At 59.6% G+C, this 20,114-nt stretch overlaps 1 protein-coding gene across 23 annotated transcripts in view; it reads left to right on the top strand.

The window, feature by feature from the left end:
* The window catches only part of NCOR2 (nuclear receptor corepressor 2), a 206,078-nt gene that overhangs the window by 83,819 nt on the left and 102,145 nt on the right, over positions 1–20,114 (top strand). For 22 of the 23 annotated variants that reach the window (XM_059139520.1, XM_059139524.1, XM_059139522.1 and 19 more), the window contains 2 exons: positions 8,637–8,693; positions 15,463–15,515. In XM_059139520.1, coding sequence (XP_058995503.1) covers positions 8,637–8,693; positions 15,463–15,515 — 110 coding nt within the window. The remainder of the gene's footprint in view (positions 1–8,636; positions 8,694–15,462; positions 15,516–20,114) is intronic. The other variant, XM_059139529.1, reaches the window with a different exon arrangement.

Genomic DNA, 20,114 nt, shown 5'->3' with positions numbered 1-20,114 from the left:
CACCGGCAGAGTGATGATAATTCTAGCACCTCCCCGGCCCGGTGGTGTGGGAACGAGGTGAGTTCATCGTGAGGTGCCCTCAGAACAATGCCTGGCACTGGGCAAGCTCTCGCTGGCACGGGGGCTGGTGCCAGCGTTCTCTTCTGGCTAGTGCTTATGCGGTATGTGACTTCACGTAATTCTCTCCTGATGTGCATGAAACAGGCACTGTTCTTCTCTCTATTTTACTCATAAAGAAACTGAGGCTCAGAGAGGGAAGGTGAGCTGCCTGAGATGGCACAGCAGGTGCGCTTTGAGCTGGGATTCGGAGCCGGGGTTGAGCGGCCTCAGGAGCCTGTGCTGGAGGCACAAGGGCAGGGCTCCCGGGTGTCGCCCAGGCAGCCCTCTGCCGACCCTCCCTCTCTGATCTTTGGGTGAGAGAGCGGGCATACAACCCTCTGGCAGCTGTGGAGGCAGGTTGGTGGCTTTTGCCTTTGGTCCTTGGTCCTCGTCATGGGCTCGACCTGTTGGGGGTGCCTTTGGTGCCCTCTGTGGGAAGCTCGCTCCTCTTCCCAGCCCCGTGACTGGCCTGCCTTGCCCTGGGGTTTGTCCCTTGGGTGGCACCGGGTCCTCCCCGAGAGCCATGTCTGCAGAGCGAATTGGTCTCTGGCTCCCTGGCCTCAGCACTCCCGCTTGCCCCAAGAGCGGTTAAGACACCCCCTCCCAGTTCTTCCAGGAGGGTCTCCCTGCCAGAATTCCCGCCTCCCGTCCAGATTTTCTGCAGCTTCTGTGTGAGTGGGCAGGTGCCGGGGGAGGGGGCTTGGACTCCAGGCCAGCCTACGCCCGGATGAGCTGGGTGGTTTATTTTCGTCTCGGGTCTTTGGTTGCTCCAGGTCCTGGCCATATTCTTGAAGTCACAGGGTTGATGCGGCTGAGATGGCTTTGTAAACTGTGGAGTCCTGTCCCAGAAAGGGTCCTGTGAGCCGAGACTCTCGGATGCAAGAGGCAGGAACGCAGCTCATGCTGGTTGAGGCCCAAGAGGGGTTCCTGAATCTTCTAGTGAGAGTTGGTGTTGGTCGCTTCAGGCGTGCGTGGGTCCAGGCTTTCAACTGAAGAGGTTTGGGAGCTGTCGGTCCTCACCTCCGCTCTCTCTGTGCCAATGTCCTTCTCAGCCGGGTTCCCCAGCTCAGGGAGAAGCTGCTGCCTCCTCAGCCCACGTGCCTCCCAGGGCAGATGGGAAACAGTCCCAGACTGGGTGCTCACTGGCTGGCTGGAACACGTGCTCATTTCTCAGCCAATCCCAGGCCTGGGTGGAGGGGGTCTGACACCACTGATGGGTCAGGACTGGGTCTCAGGCCCACCCTTGGAGAGTCCCGGTCCCAGGGACTTGACAGAGGGAGGAGGATTCTCCCAAGGGGAGAGGAGGCTGGCCAGGCACACGCAGCCTGTGCCCCCCAACCTCAGGCGGGTGGTTACCACGTTGGGGTCCCAGAGTGCTGGCATTGCCCTGTAGGCCCCAGCACCATAGGCTGGGGGCTTCGAACCCATTTCCTGGGATTGCAATGCGGTGGTGTCCCGATGCTGTAGGAGTGACTGGGTTAGATTAGACTGAAGCTCTGGTCGTTTCCGTGAGGCCACTCAGTAGCTATGAGTGGCGGGTTAGGACTCGAACCCTGGCTCCTGGGATGTTGAGAGCCGACCCCTGCTGGCTAAGTTCGGGTTGCCTGGGGGCGTGGCACTCATCCTCTCTATTCATGTATTTGTTCATCCGTTCAGCAGCCGTGGAAATGAACCCTCTCTCCGTGTCTGCCTCTGTTCCAGGCAGTGGGGCACAGCAGTGACCTCGGTTCACTCGCATGGATTCTCTTGCGGGAGAGACATAAACCCACAAGTCAGCACCCAGGGGCATATTGTTGATCCAAGGATTTTGCCCCTTATTAACCCTGAATTTCCCTTTTTCTCTATTTATACCCTCACTCTGCCCTAGCCTCGCTGGCGTTTACTCTGCCTACCTCAGGATCTTTGCACTGGCTGTGCCCTCTGCCTGGAGCTCCTTTTTCCCCACTGGGTTCATTTCCTTGTTCCTTCGGCTCTTTGCTCTAGTGTCCCCATTTTAGCAAGGCCTGATACAAGCCTCCATCTAATCTTAAAAGCCCTTCAAGGAACATTTCTCCTCTTCCTGGCTTTGATTTTCTCTTTTGCCCTTGTTCCAATACTGCACATGATTCACATTTTGTTGTTTATTCTGTTTATGGTAAACAGAAGTTCTGTGAGAGCAGGCATCTTTCTGTCTGTTTCCCAGCTGTATCCCGAGCTCCTGGAACCGTGCCTGGCACGTAGTAGGTACTCAGTAAATGAATTTTGAATAAATCTGCAGGATGGCAGAGAGGAGGGGAGACTCCCTTGGAAGAGTCCTCTGGTTTTGGGGCCACTGGTATGGGTCCCTGGCCCCAGTGGAGATTAGCTTGGAGGGGGGTCCCTCCATACAGGCTGAGCCTGGGGGTCTGGAGGCTGGGTGGGCAGGAAGCCCCGCAGCTGCCTTTAGCAGGAGCAGCCAGAACTTACTGCCCCTTGGGGGATCAATAGGATTAAATTTTAATCCTCCTTCCTTCCCTGCTGGTTCCTCTGAGAGGTGGATGACAAGGGTCTGTCTCTAAATGCCTTGCCGGCTGGAAAACGCAGCTTCCCTGCCGGGCAGGGCCTGTCTTGGTTTTCTGCATATTGGACTCTGGCTCATTATCCATTCGGGGCACACGGGTGAGACGCCCAGCACAGCACGCGCAGCGGGAGCCGGCTGGGCAAGGCTTTTCCTGCCTCCCAGGAGCCGCCTGTGTGTGAAGGGCAGGCAGGTGCCCACAGATGGCGGAACAGGAGGCAGAGTCTCTGCAGGGCCCCTGGGGGCAGGAACTGGGGGGGAATGGGCTGGGATTGGGATTGGAAGCAGTGAGTGGGCCATCCCCCCACCCCTAGGAAGAGAACATTCTGGTGGGGGAAGGGGGGGCTCCCCAGCACAGACAAGGGCCCAGAGAGGGGCAGGGTCTCATTTGATCTTTGAAAGGAGTATGTGGGGCGTGAGGAGGTGGAGTCCTCGTGGGTCTAGGAGCGGGCTCACACTTCAGAGCTTGGGGACAGCAAACACACGCAGCGCTACCGGAGGCTCCCGTAGTCTGATTCTGTGGGAACCCTGGCCGGTGGCCGTTTGAGGTAGACTTCCTGGGGGGTGGGCAGGACCTGGACTCTGTCCGCAAACATGGGTGCCGCTGGGACACGCCAGAAGGGTGTTTCCAGGGCCGAGGACGACCAGGCGGTGAGGAGGCTGCACCGATGGGGCCAGAGCCTGTCCGTGCACATACGTGTGCGCGCGTGTCCGAGCGGACCTGTGGGTGCGTGCTGTGAGTGAATGCACATGTGTGTCTGTCGCTCATGTGGGGCGCACCTGTGGTGACTGGTGCCCTGATGAGTCAGGAGGGAAGCAGAGAGTAAGACCCCATCTTCTTTTGTCTTCTGTTTCAAGCATCGTATGAGTAAGGATGCTGTTTTGTTTCCATTTTTTTAAAGAGGATTTATTTGAGAGCGAGCGAGCGTGCGCGCGCATGGTGGGGCAAGGGTCAGAGGGAGTCACCAGGAGTCTCCATGCTCAGCACGGAGCCTGATTCGGGCTTTGAGCTCTTGACCCTGAGATCACGACCTGAGCCAAAACCCAAAGTCGGGTGCTTCACCGACTGTGCCGCCCAGGTGCACCCTCTATGGGTTTTCTGTAACATGATTAGGGCTCCTGCTGGCTCAGTCGGCAGAGCATTTGACCCAGATCTCAGAGTCACAGTTCAAGCCCCACGGTGGGGCATGGAGCCTGCTGAAGTAAATAAATAAGAAGGAAGTAAATATAGAATGTGGTTAGGGCATGTTAGCAGGTTAACATGACTAATAGAGTTACTAATAGTACTAATAATAGGGTTGGGAGCTGAGACCATGAAGGATTTTTTGGAGCATTTCGGGGGTCCAGGCACCCTGAGGCCAGCTTCAGACTCCGTGGCCACGGAGCCAGCTGAGCTGTGCCTCGGGCTTTCAGAGCAGTGCTCTGGTCCGGGCGCCCCCCTGCCCCCGGCCTCCGTGACTGCGCATCCTAACTATGCCTGGGATCCAGGCTTCCTCCGATTTCATCTTCTGCACTTAGCGCTGTTGGTCGGGTGAGTTCGTTAACGCAAATTCTGCCCTCCCCACCGTATGTCCCTCATCACGCGACCCACGGAAGCTCTGGGCCACGTCTTCAGGCCCCGTGTATGGAGGAGCGTGCTGGGCTTCTGGGATCCTGCTTCCCCAAGCCACTGTGGTGCTTCGCCAGTGGATGTAGTTTGGGGGGGGGGGTGCCATGGACGGGACGTTGGGGTGTTGGGCCTTCTGGGTAGGTGGGTGCGTGGGTGCTGTCCCCATTGTGCAGATGGAGAGCTTGAGGCCCAGAGCTCAGGCCAGGATAGGCAGCTGAGGAGCTAGAATGGGGGCGGGGGGGGGTCACTGGTGGGGGCCAGCCAGAGTGAGGGTCTGGAGCCCCTGCCCAGGAGGAGCAGGGTGTGTGTGTGTGTGTGTGTGTAGAGGGATGCACGTGTGTAACTAGGTAGCTGTGCTCACGTGGACGCAAGTGCAAGTGGGCATGTGCTGGCTTGCTTGGAGTGCATGTGCACGTGTGCCCTGCACCTGCGTTCACACGTGTGTGCACATGGGCCTGTTGATGGCCTCGTGTATCTGCGTGTCTGACTTACGTGCATGCGTGGTCGTCCTGCGTTTAAGTGTCCACGCGCAGGTGTGTGTGCGTGTGTCTGAGTGGGCCTGTGGATGACTGTGCACGTCTGTGAATGTGCGTGTGTGTGAGCACCTGTGGGGCACACCTGTAAGTTTGTGTACTTACACACCCCTGCAGTTGTCAGCATACTTGTTAGCTGTGTGACACGTGCTGGTGTGGATGTGGACCGGTGTGCTTGGGCACATGTGTATGCGAATGCGTGTGTGTGTGTGTGAGAGAGAGAGAGAGAGTCACCTTGTGTGGCACGCAGTTGTGGACAGTCGTGCCCTTACAGACGTGGGCATGGGACATGGTCCCCGCGGGCCCACCAGGCTTGTGTGCACCTGTGTATGCAGGTGACCGTGGGGTTGCTCGGCCTGGGCACAGCCCCCAGGCTCTCTGGCACCAAGAGGTCTGGCTGCCTAGACCACAGGGTCCCCTGCCAGAGTGCGGTCTCTTGAGTGAGACCCAGCCTGCCCCCCGCCAAGTTTGGTGAGAGCTCTGTCCTTCCTGGCGGCATGAGCTCCCGGGGTCGTTCCCTGGGAGCTGAGCCAGGCACCCTCTGGCAGTGGCCTCCCAAAGGCCAGGCACAGTGGGGGCCCCCTGGGACCCCCCAAGGAGTTCGGCTTCAGTTCCTCAGGTGGCAAGAAGCCGTCAGCTGAGGGTGCGGGAGGGAGTATCAGGAGCGAGGCTGAGTCCGTGGCCCACACCTGGGTTCCCTGCCGTGCCCCTGGCTGGCAGGGAGCGGTTGCCCTCCGTTTGAAGGGGGTTGTGAAGACGGAAGGGACAATATGCATGTCACTTTGATCCTTGCAGAACATCCTTGTAAGAGTGCTGGGGGTTTGGTGGCCTGGGTGAGTGTGGCCACTGTGCTAATGGGGAGACCGAGGCCCAGACAGCTGGGGTGGCTGGCTGAGGCTTAGAGCGGAGCTGGCTCCCAGACCTTGACCCTGGTGGACAGGTTGTCCTTGACGGTGAGACGCGGTGAGAAAGCCCTGCCTGTGTGGGGGAGAGGCCCAGTAGGCGGGATAGCCCCCCACACACACACAGTTCCCTGTGAACCGACAAGCACACATACTCCTCCCACTCCGCCCCTTCAGGCTGAGCCAGAGAAGTGGGATGGGGGTGGGGACGGAGGGGGCCCCCCGTGCCTCCGAGGGGAGGTGCCCCCAGGGCAGTGTGAGGCGGTGGGCCAGCTGGGAGCCATCCTCTCCCTGTCCCTGGAGCTGCTCCCAGCTTCCAGGCGGGCTGCAGGTGGCGTGGCCCAGAGCTCAGCTGCCTTGTGTGTAAATGGGCTGATGCTAGAATCTTCTGAACAGGGTTCTTGCAGGTGTGCAAACACCTGGGGCACACACGGGCTGCAGTAGAGGGCCTGGCCCATGCAGAGGTCCCCTCGTGCGAGCCATGGCCTGGTGCTTGTGGTCGCCACCCCTTAGGGAGCAGCCCGGTATGGCTCCATGGCCCTTGCTCCAGGCATCACACAGTCCAGTCTTGCCGGCGCTGCGGCACCGCAGGGTCGCTTCGGTATCAGTGGGTAAGCGGGCGGGGGCATCTCTGGGAAATCGAGGCGCGTCTTAAAAAGCCCCAGGGTTGCTGCGGGCTGGGGATTGGAACCTGGGGGCGTGTTAGGAGCCGAGGCGTGGTTCACACCAGGCACGTGCTGGCAAGCTGGCGGCCCTGGGCAGCCCGTCTCCTGCGCTCCGGGTGACTTCAGCAGCTGAGGGAGGGGCCTCATCTCTGTTCTCGTCTCCAGGGGCTGCAGGAGGTCCCCTCTCTGGGAGCCCCTTACCCCGATGTGGTTGAAGATGGAGTCTGCTGTGGCTTGTAGGACACAGGCTTCCGGAGCCCCCGCCACAGGCCTTGTGCCCGGATCCAAGACCCATGCTATGCTTACCTGTGTGATGGGCAGTTTCCGGGGGCCCAGCCGTACCCTTCCTGGGTTTAGCTTCTGTCTTTTATCTAAATGGGCATTTCCCGCTGACCTGCGCAGAACCTCGTGAACGCACAGAAACTCCTATTCATCTCTCAAAACCCATCTTATGTACGCCTCCCATTACTTTTCTGGAAAGACTTGAGCCCTGCGTTATGCCTTACATGTCCACCACAACTGCCTCCTCTGCTGTGCGCGCCAGTCTGCCATCCATTGCCTTCACCAGCTGCTCGTTAGATCTGGAGATTTTGCAGGCAGGGGCTGGGCCTCATTCATGTCCTGGTTTGCCCCAGTGCTCAGTACAGAGTGGGTGCTCAGGAAATGTTTGGGTAGCTGCCCCGTCACCTCTCCACCCCACCCCATTCCCTCACTTGACCTGCCTCAGGAATTCTCCCGTCATCAGCCCCACGGGGACGTCCTCTTGCTTTGCGGTGAGCCTGGGGCAAGACGGTGCGGGTCCCCAGCCCAGGGGAGGCCCCCCCGCATGGGATCCGGCCCTTGTCTGTCTTCCTTCTTGGAGCCTGGAGATCAGCAGGACTTTTTCTGTATGTCATTTTTCCATGCCTGTTTCATGTCTGTTAAATGGGGACATGTCTCGGATCTGCCTCATGTCATGTTTGTGTGATTTAAATACTAATAATGTGTGCTCTGTGCTGGTTGCTTGGCCCGTGGTAGCTCCTGGATAAAATGGAAGTCCTTACAGTACTGCTTTGGCCCCTGATGTTTTGGCCCCCAGCCACACGCTGAGGCTGCTGGTCTCGGGGTGTTGGCTCTGCACGAAGGGGGCTGAGAGCATGGCTTGTTCCTGGGTGGGCTGGGCCCAGGGCTCTAGGCGGAGCTCGTTCTAGGTGCCAGCTTGAGCCCACCTACATAAGTACCCACTGTCCATCCCCAGGGGCTAGGAGAGGGGGAGTGGGTTGGCTTTTGGCACTCCTTCTCCTTGCTGTGACAGCAGGAGCCTGGGCCTTGAATTCTCTTGGCAGCCATGCTCCCCAGGACTCTGGGAACACCCCCTTTTAGGGGATTGTTGATGGTGACTTGCTTGGCTTGTCGTCCCGGCTTCATGCAGATCCTAGATGGTCTCCCCGAGTTTGGCTGAGTCCGGAGCACCCAGCCTTTTCTGGGTCGCCGGAGGACTCCGGTCTCCCTCCTGCATGCTGTGGGCACCCCGCTTTCCGCACGGCGGCCCAGATCTGACAGCAACCCTGCAGAAGCCACCATCCCCACAGCTCTCCGTCCACCCCTTCCCCCAGCTGGTGGTCCCGGGCTGGGGGCCCATGGGGACCGGCAGATGCACAATGTCCGCCTTTATGGCCAGGCTCGGAGGTCCAGCCTGCCGCCTTCACAGCCACTGAGCGCTTTCTGCCACATGTTCCTGTTTTCCTAATAAGTCCCGGGTTGTGAGTGGGGAGGGAGGCGGGGAGGCCCCCGGGCAGCTCAGAAATAGTCACATGATTGTGAAATACAAGAATCCTAGAAAGGGTATCTCTGAGCGCCTCTATCTCCACCCCCCCTTCCCTGGCTGGCGGCACCAGCTCTGAGGTAATTGCCGACACCCAGCCAGCTTCCAGGCGCAGGAAGGCATCTTGGGCCTGGCAGAGTGGCCCGCTGGCAAGGAGCTGTGCCCGCAGCACTGGGCCCCGGGGGACGCAGGCCTGAGGGTTTGTGGGCGGGGGGGGGGGCGGCACAGAGAACACCGTGTGTTTGTTCGAATCGAAACTTGGCGGCCTTGCCAGGGCCGCTGCAGGGGTATTGAGGCCCCTCTGTTTGCTTCCAGCCCGGGGAGGGCTTGCAGGGGGACCCTGCACCCCCCTGCTCTGGGGCCGTGGATTGGCTGCTGGCTTGGGCAGCTGCCTGCTGTTCTGGAGGCCTCTATTTATAATCTGTTCTGTGTTTTTTTTTTTTTTTTTTTTTTTTTTTTAATTTCTCCTCCTCCCCGTCACCCTGCAGAAGAAGGCCGAAGCTGCACATCGGATTCTGGAAGGCCTGGGGCCTCAGGTGGAGCTGGTGAGCTGGGGTCCAGGGTGGGTGGCTGTGGTGGCTGGAGAGGTGGGCAGGGCGGCAGGTGGGCGTGGAGGGGAAGGAGGAAGTCAGCTGTTGCCAAGGCTGTCCTGTCCTCTGGAGGAGGCAGGAAATACACCCTTCTGATAAGAGGGACCGGCCGGTAGCGGGCGGGTGGCTGGGCCTGCCGGGCTGGGGGTAGGGTTGGGGGCAGGGGAGCCGGCTCTCGCCATCAGGACACAGTGAAGGCCAGCGCAGTGGGGCTGACTTAGCATGGGAAGCCCGTACTCTGGGCCACGTGATCTCTGCTCCGTCATAGCTGTGTGAGCCCAAGCGGTTCTCCCCCTTCCCGTCCCTCAGTTTCCTCATCTGTAAGATGGGAATAACGCCATATATCCCGTTGGGTTGCGGTGAGGATTGACCCTATTAATTTGTGCAAAGCCCTGAGCTCCACACCTGTTGGATGGTGAGTGCCGAGCCCTAGTGCTTCCTCTTGTTGGTGTCACTGCTGTCGGTGGCATTTTACTGATGGGAAGCAGACCCCAGGCCTCTTCTGTCTCATGCACCCCGTCACCTTTAGTGTCACCGGAGATCCAAGCCAAGGCAATGTGGAAACTCCTGGCTGATGGGCAGCCTCAGCCCCAGGAGAAATGGCCAGAGCCCCACGTGCCCTGGACCAGTGAGTGTCGCCCCGGGCAGGTTGGTGCAGATCTGTGGGACAGTATGGAGAGACACGCACACACAGGACGGCTGTGAGGGGCCCTGTGAGCATGGCATGTCCGGGGAGGGACATGTGGTCCTCCTGTGTCATCAGGTCTCGTGCCTTTGGAGCCCAATTTTAAACCCCGCTCTGCCGTGTGTTTGCTGAGTGGCCTTGAGTAGAGAACTCGGTTTCCTTTTCTGTGAAATGGGAACACCAGGATCTTTGCAGGGGGAGGGTGGTGGCGGGAAACAATGAATAGTTAAGGCTGTCTTAGCACTGCCTCGGCCCGCTCTCAGCCTTGGTGGCTGTGGACCTTTGGGAGGGTTGACTGTTCGCCCCTGGAGTGGTTTCCTCGGGGACAGCTGCGCCCCAGCCTGGAGTCCACGTGCTCAGGCCACGGCAAAGCAGGTGCGGCCCTGGGTCCTGTCAGGGCCGAGCCAGGCCGGCAGTGGGGGGCTCCTCGGGCTCAGGGGCTGGGCCTCGCACCCCTTTGGGTTGGGCGGCAGGCTCCCCTCCTAGGGCTCGCTTTCCCTGTTGAGCATGATTTCTGGGAGGTCTCGGAGACCCTCTTTTATTTTTTAAATGTAGCTTTACTGAGATAGAATTCGCATGCCACACACGTCATCCGTTTAAATCAACGTGTACCGTTAAGCGCTTTTTAGTGTATTCACGGATGTGCGCGGCATCTCCAAGTCCACTTTGGAACGTCGCACCATCTCAAATAGCTCCACGTCCCTGACTGTCACGTCCTTATCTTTCTGTCCCTGCCCTCCCCCAACCTGCCACTACTCATTGACCTCCTGTGTCTGCGGACTCGCCTGCTGGGCGTTCGTATCACTGGACTCACACACGGTGTGGCCTCTCGTGACTGGCTTCTTTCACTCCGCGGACGTTCTCAGGGTTCGTCCGGGCCGTGGCAGGTGTCAGGACGTCACCCGTCTTTAGGGCTGGATAGTATTCCGTTGTGTGGGTAGAGCACATCTGTTCACCCACTGGGGCACTGGCGGACGTGAGGAGCTGCCGTGCGTGGCCGTGAACGTGAGCAGACGAGTCTCCGCGTGGGCAGGTGTTCATCGCTGTTGGGTGTACTTGCGGGACGGAAGTGGTGGGTCATGGTCCCTCTGCGAGTAGCCTCTTGAGGAATTGCCAGACTGTTTTCGCAAGCTGGGTAATGTTTCCATCCCCATCAGTAAGCTCCTCCTTGCCTCGGTTTCCCCTCTTGTCAACAGGGGTGGCAGGACCAGAGGTGGCAGCCTGCCATTTCCAGACCTGGTGGCTCTCCCTCTCCCCACTCCTGACCTGATGAGTCCCAGAAGCCTTCTGAGCGGGGGTGGGGGTAGGTGGGTGGAGGGGGCTGTGTCCGGATGCCTGAGGGATGCCCGGGGCCAGGCTGCCCTCCCAACGAGAGCTCCCATCCCTGTCCTTGCCCAGCAACCTCCCCCCAAGCTAAGTGCTCAGGGAAGCAGGGTCAGCCCCCCTGTGAGTGAGGCAGGTGTTCATGGGGCTCATAGTCCAAGTGATTCTTTGGTGGGTCTAAACAGGGTGAGGGGATTGTCTCCTGCTTGGGAGTCTCAGAGCAGAGACCCTCTGAAGGCTGGTGGCACAGGAGGCCGAGGTCTGGAGTGGCTCTCAGTGGAGCCTCTCGAAGTCGGCAGCTTCTTGGCTTGGTGGCCTTCGGGGGTGCTGTGGAGGGGACCCACTGTGACAGGGCACCTGCTTCATGTTTGGCCTCGTGGAGGGGTCACTGTCCATTTTCTAGACGAGGCTTGGGGAGGGCAGTGCCCTGTCTAGGGTCACACAGCCGGGGGTGGGGCGGGGAGGTGTGTCGAGCTTATGGGATTGTGGCCAGCCGGGGTCTACCTTCGGTCTTGGTCACCAAAAGGTCCCAGTGGCCAGAGGTGTCCTCCAAGGAGAGGCAGCTCAGAGGTGTCCTTCACGGAGGGCCTGGTGCTACTGACCCGAGGTCTCCCTTGGGCACCTGCGTCCAGGGAGCACTTAGCCCGGGGAGAGCCTGCTGGGCCTCCGGGACAAGGATGGGTGCTCTCCGCCCCCGCTGGGAGGGCAGCCAAGGCCTAGGGGAAGTTGGCACCAGAACGCAGGCGCACAGCAGGGGCTGGGCCGAGTGTGCGCCTCCCCTTCATCCCAGGCCCCCGGGGATCCGGGACGATCGGGGATCGGGGATCCGAGGCCTGGCCTGGGGGAGGGGCGCTGGAGGGAGGGTGTGGGCCGCTGCAGCCCCCCGCCTCCCCTCCCCGCGGCTTTGAGTCATCGGTTTCCTTCCTGTGCAGAGGTACTATTTTAAGAACCTGGTGTCACCAGAGGGTTGAGGACCAGGGCTGACACTTCATTTCTCAGCAGCTCGGTCCACCTGGGGCTGCCGGCTGTTCCTGGTCACCCTGCCAGCTGGCTGGAGTCGGGCCCGAAGGGGACCTCCCCCCCCCTTCCTTGTCCCGGAGACCGGCTCTGCTTCCTTTTCATTTCTGCTTTTCTGGCCTTGCATTTGCAGCCTCGCGCGTCCCCCGCCTGGCACTCTCCGTCTGCCCTCCAGATTGTTAGGGCAGTGCCCCTGTCCAGGAGATGGAGGCGTGGGGGGGGGCAGGAGACAGGCCCAGGGTCCCCAGCCGGGGCGGGGCACCTTCCCAGGGGGACCTTAGCCTTCCGCCTGTGAGAGGAAGAGCTTCCCTCTTGGTTGTTGTGTCCCCCTGACGGGGGCTGGAGCCTGTGAGGTCAGGAGGGGGAGAGGAAAGCCAAAGTAGGTGTGAGTGAGGCGAAGGTCACCTTGGGGCCGCCGTAGTGGGACTTGTCTCTTGGGACACAGGGCCTTGTGCAGCTACCCCTGCGGGTGGCCAGAAGGGGTGTCGGAGACTCCCTCGGGCCCTGCCTTACCTCAGCAGTGCACCTGCGAGGGATGCACCATGAACCCTCTGACCTCCATCCCACGCAGGCCTTCCAAAGGGGCTTCCCTGGGGGCCTGTCACCATGGTAATGGACCTCCTCCCCTGTGCTCCGGGCCCAGACACTTCCTTCCCTCCCAGGACTCAGTTTACCTTGAAGAGTGCTCAGTGAGTGCCTCCTTGGGGGAGAGCCCCTGTGCTTAGAGGCAGCAAGCCCCACAGTGTTCTCTGGGTTCTTCTGTGCCTCTTACTGGGGGTTCACTGTGCCGCAAAAGCCAGGCTGCTCTGTCCCCCCCTTCCCTGGCAGGGCAGGTGGCCACAGGTGAAGGTGGGTTTGGCAAGTCACAGGCTGCCTGTGACCCCTGCTCTCAGAAGCCCACCTCTCCTCTTCTGGCCCATCCTATTATGTAGAGGTAGTCCCTGCTCCCCGGCCATCACACACTCCCTAGGGTCTCCCATCGGTGGTCCTTCAGGCCCTCCTGACCTCCTCAGCCTGTGGAGACATTGCTGTCTGCCGTCTTTAAAACCAAAACAACACAAATCGGTCACCAAGTCTGACGTTTCCTGGGCTCCACGAAAGCTCTGTGTGGTAGTTCCTACTTGCTCTGTGCCCATTTTCCAGGTGAGAAGACTGAGGCCCAGAGTGTGGCCCACACATGTCTGAGGTCACACAGCCAGTGAGGGAGGCACCATCTCTGAAATTGGGGTGTCTGTTCATTCCTGGAAACCAAACCTCTGGGCCAAGCCCCCTCCTACCCGGCCTGTGTTGTATAGGCACGAGAAATCAAAAAGGACCTAACGTAGAATCACCTGGGGTTAAACACGCATGTTTAGTGCTTTGAAATTTGGCCCGGGGGAGTCTTTGTAGGGCCCCTTGCTGTTCTCAGGTGAGCGCTGCCAGCCTTCTGCTCTAATGCCTTGCCCCGTCCCCCACTGAGACACTCACTGTGGGCTCTGTAGTTGCCTGCCCGCTCCAGCCCGGAGTGGGGTTCAGACCTCCCTGCTTCCAGCTGAGCCCCTTGGAAGGGCAGCCTGACCCAGTGTGGGGAGAGATGGCCTGTACCAGCCGTGGGTCACGTATCTGTCCCTGGCGGGGACAGCTGAGCTCGGAGCCTGGAATCGGCCAAGCCCCATGGTCGGTTGTCATGGAAGGAATCTGAGGGACCCCAGGAGAGAGGTGACGTTGTCATCAGCCAAGGCTGCGTGCAGTACCCGATCTGTCGGCCTGTGACTGCCCCCGTGACTGCCTGTGGCCCCTCCTTGAGGACCTCGCCCTGCCTGCAGAGGGCAAGAGACCTGGTCCTGCAGACGGAGCAGGTTGGGCCCTGCAGCCTTGCTGCTCGAGGTGGTCCCTATCGGCTGGGATCATCAGGATGTTGGCGGGTGTTGGGAGCTGTTACCAGCCCCGCACCCAGGGAGAAGAACAGGGCAGAGACCGATGGGCTCTTTTCATTCGCCCTGGGGCTCTGTCCCGAGGCTGCCCCTGTCCCGTGTGAGCCCTCACACTCTGTACCTGGGTCTTCTACCACATTCGTGCATGGCTGCCCTGGAGGGCTCCTGCTGTGTGTGCGGGGGTGTGGGGACAGCAAGGGAGAGGATTGCACACGCGCACATGCACATGCACACGCACACGCACGGGCACGGAGGAAGACACCCAGAGAGGGACCCAGGCAGAGCCTGGGAGCGGACCTCTGCCTCCAGAGCCAAAGGGAGTCGGCCGTTCTAGTTATAGCTCATTTCCTCCCAGCTGTGGGCACGTATTTTAGCCTTTCAGGGACTTGATTTTCTTCTCCATAAAGTGGGGATGATAATTGTATCAGCCCCTGCTGGGTCACAAACCAGCCCCGAATTCCGTGGCTTAAAACAAGCACCGTTCCCTGTTTCCCGTGAGTGCCGGAGGCAGCCGGGCATGTCTGTGGATTCCGCGCTCCGCTGGGCAGTGGGCCGGCGGCCGGGCTGGGGCTCCTGTGCTCTGTGTCCTCTTGGCCTCCAGCACGCCGGGCCACGCGTGTTCCCTCACTGGGAGCAGGCGGACAGGAGAGGAAGCAGAAAGGCAGACGTGCGCCGTTCAGACTCTGCTTTCACGTCTGCAGGCGTTTCACTGGCCACAGGCAGGGCGTGGCTGGGTACAGGAGGCAGGACAGATCGGGGTCGTTCATACATGATCGCGCCCCGATGGTGACAGTAAAGACACTCTGGGGCATTTCCGTCTGCCAGATGCTGGGCTGAGAGCTCCGCGTGCGCTGCCTCCTCTGATCTGACGACTCTGCATTGAGCCTCATCTGCAGATGGGCCCCCCGGGGCCAGGGAGGCTGATGTGACTCACCCGGACACACGCGGCTGGAGAGTGGCAGAGCCGCTCTGGGCGCCCAGACCAGGCCCCTGGGCAGGAGAGGCGCGGTGGCCGGCTGTGGCTGCTGTCCTTCCCCTCACACACACTGGCTGCCGATTGTGGGCCCGGGGCCCTCCTGGCTGCTGTGTGCGATTCCTGCCGTGCATGAGCCCTCCTGCGCCTGTTGTCCTCCTGGTGGGGGACGTGTAGCTTGCTCCTGACGTATCATTGTGATGAGCTGTGCCATCTGGCACGGCAGCGTCCTCTCCTGGCGGGACACAGTGCCCGAAACTTCTCAGGCATCTGCAGGAGGGGAGGCGACCATAATGCACATGTGACTTTGTTCCCCAACAGGTGCGTCATCGCCGCTCTCCAGAGTGTGCACCTATCTACGAGGCCCCGGCTGTCGCGCGCCTTCCTGTCCTCCCTCACCCTTGCGAATGCGCGGCAGCATTGGGCCCTTTCCTCTGCGAGGCAGCGGGGGCTGCGTGGCGTATCATGGTGTTTTGGACGCGGAGAAGTTGAGCCGCTCTCCAGGCCAAGACACAGTGGACACCCAGGCCAGCCCTGCCCGGTGCCCTGCAGAGGAACCATGGTGGCCTTGGTTGGGGCAGGGGCAGGGTGTCAGGTCACCCACAGCGGTGCCCAGAGGGTTACAGCCCGTTCCCGGCTGGGGCTGCGGGCTGGGTCCCCGTGTTCTGTTTTATGCCTGCTGGCGGCCGCTTTCCACTGCAGCACACGGCTCCCTGGAGCTGGGGCCTGGGGCGCTGGGGCTGATGTTGCCCGGGACAGCAGTGCAGCCCCCGGGCCTGGCCCTGAAGTGCTTGCCTCTCTCTTCCTCTGCAGCCCTTGTACAACCAGCCCTCCGACACCCGGCAGTATCATGAGAACATCAAAATGTGAGTACTCGTGGGCAGCCGTGCAGACGCGGGGCAGGTGGGGGGACAGGCCATCTGGCCTCGGGGACCTGGGCTGGGATGTGGGTTCTCAGTTCCCAACAGGGCTCCCAGGCAGGGCCAGGTGTCAGAGGAAGGGGCGGGAGGGGGCAGTTTGGGCGAGAATTCTGGGCCAGGTAGGGCTGATGTTGGGGACAGAGCAGGCCTGGGGCCGAGGGAAGTGCTTGGTCCCACGAAGCACTGGGACGCAGGCCTTCCGCTGGGGAGGGCCGTGAGGACACTGCACGCACGGCTCTGGGGACAGCGAGGTGGAGGCCTGTGAAGCCTTATCCCATGGGGGACGCAGAAGCCATTCCTGGTGGAGACCAAGGTCAAGATGATTGTGTGAGGGCGTGGCCCTGGGTCAAGTGCGGCCCTGTGATTTGGGCTCTGATGTAAGCATAGGGGTCAGGGGTCCCTCTGTGGCACAGCCCAGTGTGCAGCAGCTGTGAGCAGTGATCCAGCCGTGGAGACTTTGGGGGTGGCCGGTATGGTATATCCCAATAATGGGCTTTTTTTCAGACAGATGCTTGGAGTGAAGAAATACCAGTTAACTGCCACATGTAGTTGGTGTGGGCCGAGCTGGCAAAACGGGGCAAGAGGATTGGGCTCTAGGCTGGTGGCTTCCTGTCTTCAAGCTGGGAGGGAGGTGCTGGAGATGTGGCTACCAGAAGAGGGCCGGCTTTGGGGGAGGGGGAAGAATGCTTTAATGGGAGCATAGCCTCCTTGGCTGAGGAGGGGATAATACCTCATGCTGTTATCCAGGAGCCCAAAAGGTAAAAGAGGCTGCAGAGCTTGCCCCTTGAGGGACATGCATCTGTGGGCATTTGGTAGTGCTAGGTTAGAGGCAGACTGTTTGGGATGGGTTTGAACTATTCAAGGTTCATCATGGGGAGAGGGTGCAGGCGTCTTTGTGTGACTTCAGAGAGCAGTACTTAGCTTGTCCAGTGGGCAGTCCAGCCCGTACTGATTGAGCTTTCCTGGGGTGGATTTGCAGCGTGTACATTGCAGTAGTGAGCTCCCCATCCCTGGGAGCATGCAAACTTCACAGTAGTTTTTGAATATCTGCTGGTGTTGGTCTGGTTGACAGGGAAGTCCCTTCTTTTGTAGTTTCTGGACTTGCATGACTGGTCCAAGCTCTGGTGACCGAAGCGGCCACCCTCTTGCAGCTCACAGGGACTGACGGAGCAACCTAGAAAATCTCTTGTTGCCGTTGGGGTCGTTGGCCTGTGTGGGCTCGGGAGCATCTGCTAGGGCTGCCTTACCTGAGGCTGCTGGCGAGCCTCTGTCTGCCCGTGGCTGGCTGGGGCTGCAGAGTGGCCTCTGGGGGGGGGGGGGCGGTGGCACTGGGCTAGCACTAGAGTTCCGGGTCTGCTGTGGCCTGTGTCTTGTGTGGCCTTGTGGGTGTGTCTGCTGCCCAGGCACCAAGTCCCCCTTGACTCCACTCGGTTCATGTTCCAGTCTCTTCTCAGCTTCCTGGGACCTGCCTTCCCTGGGGCCACGACTCGGGTGTTTTCATCTGAGCCGGGCGGCCGGAAGCACTCCCTCATTCATTCATTTATTCTCTCAACACGCATTTATTGGACACCTACTGTGTGCCACAGGACTTGGGGATTCATCTGTGAGCAAACCAAAGGCCCATGTTTCATCAAGCTTTATCTAGCCGTGGAGACAGGAAGTGAGTTAAATAAACAAGAAGATGATGAAAAGCGCTGTGCTCACCCAGCTGTCTGAAGCTGTCTGGGCTCTGATACACCCAGTCGCGTTTTCCCTTTCGGCATAACAATTTCTGTAGCAATGTCATTGTACTGAAATCTCGCACGCGCTGTTCACTAAAAAGTGAGTAATATTTGAAGCTGAATAATGTGGGTGATTTCCTTTTGTAAAAACAGCTGTAAAATCCAAACAAGAGAAGAAAAAAGGTGTCCACACGAATAGTATTCACAGATAAGACGCTGCCACTTCTCTGTTTAAGTAGAATAAAGCTCTAAACTTGCCGAAACCAGTGCCCTGTTTTTGCACATAACCTCCCTCCCCAGTCTTCATCAGGAAGGGCTCTGGTCTCCTAGAGCACATTCTGACTAAGTAGGTGACTCCTTGGTGAAATGTATTCAAAATCCAAATCACAGAGGGACACGCTGAAGTTTAAAACGTAGAGATGAATAATTTTAAGGTATCTTATGTAAGTGGTGAATTCTATGTTAGAAAAATGTATCTATCTGTAAGCAAATTATTTGAACTGATCTATCCTTAGAATTTTGATCTCGTTCCTAGTTTCCCACGAAAAGCCCAACGAGCTCTGTATTTTTCATCTGAATGCGGTCATCCATAAGTCAGTGCGGTCGTTCACTTTAAAGAACGTGTTGCAGGGGTGCCTGGTTGTGATCTCAGGGTCATGAGATTGAGACCCGTGTCAGGCTCTGTGCCGGGGTTGGAGCCTGTTTAAGGTTCTCTTTCTTCCTCTCCGCCCCGCCCCCCCCTGCAACCCCCCAGGTTGCACTCTCTCTCTCTCTCTCTCTCTCATTAAAAAAAAAGAGAATCCTATGCAGTGGCAGATGTGGTGGGGCAGATGTGTGGAGAGAAAAGGAGGGTGGCTTCAGCCAAGAGATCAGGGCTGGACCTGACAGCGTGGGAGGCTCTTGGGGGCTGAGTGGCAGCTGGCCGTGTGGGCCTCCCTGGCAAGTGCCACAGGCAGTGCAAAGGCCCTGGGGCTGGACTGAGCTGGTGAGATCACAGAGAAGGCCAGCATGGCCCCTGGGGTAGGTGAGGGAGGGAAGGTGCCAGGCGGATCACCCAGGGCTGAGGAGGAGTTCGGGTCATATTATTTATGTGTGAAGGGAGCCCTGATAAGGTTTACACCGGGAAGTGAGGTGTTGAGTTTTTGCTTTCAAAGCTCACTCTGGTGGCTGCGGAGAGAAAGGACTAGCGGTTGAGAGACCTCGGTGGAGGTGGCCGTAGCCATCCAGGCAAGCAGCGGCGGGCCCCGGTGCTTTGTGAGCGGTCAGGGGTGTGGTGTGGAAGGGAAGTCCTGTGGCTGAAAAGGTCAGGAGCCGGGGCAGCTGTGGGGACAGTGAAACCCGAGGGGGATGCCGGTGTTGGGGGCTAGTGAGGGCGTGAGCATCTGGCCCTGTGGCTTGCCACTTACTCTCCGTGCCTCGGTTTCCTCATCTGTCAGGCAGGAATAAGAGTAGTTCCTGGCTCTGACGGTTGCTGAGGATCCCACGAGTTAAGCGTCTCTGACGTGCCGAGTTCAGTGTCAGGCACGTGGGAAGCAGTCTGTGGTTTCTCTTCTCCCGCGCTTGTCCATGCGTTCTTGTCCTTTGTTCGTCCAACAAACATCCACTGAGCCCTCGCTGTGTGCTCGGCCCTGTCGCGGGCCCGGAGACCCGGGAGCGGATGGGGCCTGACACTGTGATCCGCTGACAACGGACACAGTGAGAGATCGGACTGGGTGGCGGGGCCCTGTCCCCCCGCAGCCCATTCTGTCCCCCTCCCTCCTGCTCCCATCCCTGGGCCAGGTGGGAGGTTATCCCCTCCCCAGGGACCTTGCCCTGTCACTTTAATGTCCCCGTGTGCGTGCGCTGCGGCTGCACCGTTAAAGTTAATTTCACGCTTGACTTCCTGCTGCGCTGGCAATTTCAGACGTGTCCAAGTCACCTGTACCCACCTCTGCTGCTCTCCCTCTGCCCCCTGCGTCGTGGGGAGGTGTGGGGGCGGCTGCCCGGGATCTCAGCCCCACGTCTCAGGCTCTGGGGAGCAGGGGAAGGGGCCAGGGCAACCCCAGGTGGACTAAACAGGCACTCCGCGGAGGGACTGGTGTGGGACCTGCCGTTCCCTGAATGGGTCTGGGGTTGGTGGCCGGGGACAGACACCGCTCCTGTGTGCTCTGCCGTGGCTGACCCTTTCCCTGCTACACCCCCTCTGGTGTCCCAACCCGGGCACTGGCCTTGCTCCTCTTACCTTCCCGGGGCCTGGAAGCCTGCTGGTTCCCGGGGTTCTCTCTGTCCCCTGCTTTTCCTGTCTTGATGTCCGATGTCTTCCTTCCTCTTGCCTCCTTGGGGGTTGTCTCACTGGAGCTGTCAGCCCTGGAGCTGTGCAGGTGGAAAGGGCCCCAGGGACCCAGGATGCTGTGGCAGGTTTTTGTGGTCTTGCTCTTGAGGTTCAGAGATGTTAAGGAACCTCGCTAGGGTCATCCAGCCAAACCCCTAGGCCAACCGGATCTGCCCACCCACCCTGTTACCTCCCCCCAGTCCGGGCCTGGCCCTTGCTAGCCTGGTGACCCTGGGCAAGTCACTTGGTTAGTCCATAAGCAGGTTGCAGACCATCAGCTTGGACAGGCTCTTCTCGAGGTGCTCAGGGCCGCGCTCAGGCAGGCTTCCTCCATCTTACTCTTCTCCAGCCGTTGGGGGTCCGGGTCTCCCTGAAAGCCTCTCCTCACGCCCTCTAAATCCACCATCCCCCTCTCTCCCCTGGAACTCCGTGCTCTCATTTCCCTCTGCCCGCCTATTGCTCTGCTTCTCTTGAGCTCGAAGCCCTCTTCTTCCAGGAAGCCTCCCCTGATTG

This window comes from Mustela lutreola, chromosome 11 (assembly GCF_030435805.1).
Source record: "Mustela lutreola isolate mMusLut2 chromosome 11, mMusLut2.pri, whole genome shotgun sequence".
Classification (NCBI taxonomy): Eukaryota; Metazoa; Chordata; class Mammalia; order Carnivora; family Mustelidae; genus Mustela; species Mustela lutreola.
The sequence above is the reverse complement of the archived record's forward strand: the minus strand, read 5'-3'. Positions and strand labels throughout refer to the sequence as shown.